Source organism: Sinocyclocheilus anshuiensis, unplaced genomic scaffold (genome assembly GCF_001515605.1).
Source record: "Sinocyclocheilus anshuiensis isolate Anshui unplaced genomic scaffold, SAMN03320099.WGS_v1.1 scaffold1614, whole genome shotgun sequence".
NCBI lineage: Eukaryota > Metazoa > Chordata > Actinopteri > Cypriniformes > Cyprinidae > Sinocyclocheilus > Sinocyclocheilus anshuiensis.
In genome coordinates this window covers 218,260-219,206 of record NW_015547777.1, presented here as the reverse complement: position 1 = coordinate 219,206, position 947 = coordinate 218,260, and the positions used below count along the sequence as shown (strand labels likewise).

The 947-nt window shown below is 51.6% G+C and overlaps 1 protein-coding gene across 2 annotated transcripts in view; it reads left to right on the top strand.

The window, feature by feature from the left end:
- lzts3 (leucine zipper tumor suppressor family member 3) overlaps window positions 1–947 on the top strand; it is a 14,707-nt gene that overhangs the window by 3,820 nt on the left and 9,940 nt on the right. The window contains exon 1 of one of the 2 annotated variants that reach the window (XM_016507561.1): window positions 83–565. The exons of the other annotated variant lie outside the window; for it this stretch is intronic. Within the exon in view, the coding sequence (XP_016363047.1) occupies window positions 152–565 (414 nt within the window). The 5' untranslated portion in view covers window positions 83–151. Of the gene's footprint in view, window positions 1–82; window positions 566–947 lie in introns of those variants that run through there. 2 annotated transcript variants of the gene reach the window in all.

Genomic DNA, 947 nt, shown 5'->3' with positions numbered 1-947 from the left:
AATTTCGAAAAATTGACCCTTATGACTGGTTTTGTGGTCCAGGGTCACACATATCTTCCCTCTGCTCTGACTGCAGTGTGTCTGGAGGTCCGGCAGCTATGATGGCCCATGCGGAGGGTTGCGGCGTTGAGTGACGCTCTGGTTCCCCAGCATGGGCAGTGTAGGCAGCGGGGTGGCCGGTGAGCAGGAGTTTGCCATGAAGAGCGTGGGCACACGCACCACCCTTCCTCGTGGCCCTCCCCTGTCCCGCCGCGGCCCCTCCGAGCGCCTCCACGCAGCTCCCTCCACCTCGGAGGGCTCGAGTGACAAACGAGGCGGGAGCAGCACCACCACGGATCGAGGCCAGCTCACCATCGCTGCATCTCGTCCCAGCAGGGGGAGCAGGCTGGAGGGGAACGCCGCGGGCCGCCGGGACACCACCAGAGTGTCTCTGGATGCTTGCGGTAACGTGGTGGGTCACGGCGCGGAGAAGAACCACGAGGTAAAGGGCAGAGACGGGAACAACGGCAAGAGAGACAGTCGCATGCCACCCAAGATCCTCACTGTATCTGGGAAACTCGAGCAGGTACGACTGACGCCGTTACTCCATTAATGGACTGCTTTGGTTGTAGTATAAAGTGGAAAAGTTGGGTTCTGGAAGTAAAAATCCAATTCATGTTCTCCATGGAGAAACTAATGATGCATATTTAAACATTATTTTATCAAATGTGACCCTGGACCACAAAACCAGTCATAAGGGTCAATTTTTCGAAATTGAAATGTATGCATCATCTGAAAGCATAAGCTATAAGCTTCCCATTGATGTATGGTTTGTTAGGATAGGACAATATTTGGCTGAGATACAACAAATCTGGAATCTAGAATCTGAGGGTGCAAAAAAATCACCTTTAAAAATCGCCTTTCAAGTTGTCCGAATTAAGTTTCTTAGAAATGCATATTACTATCAA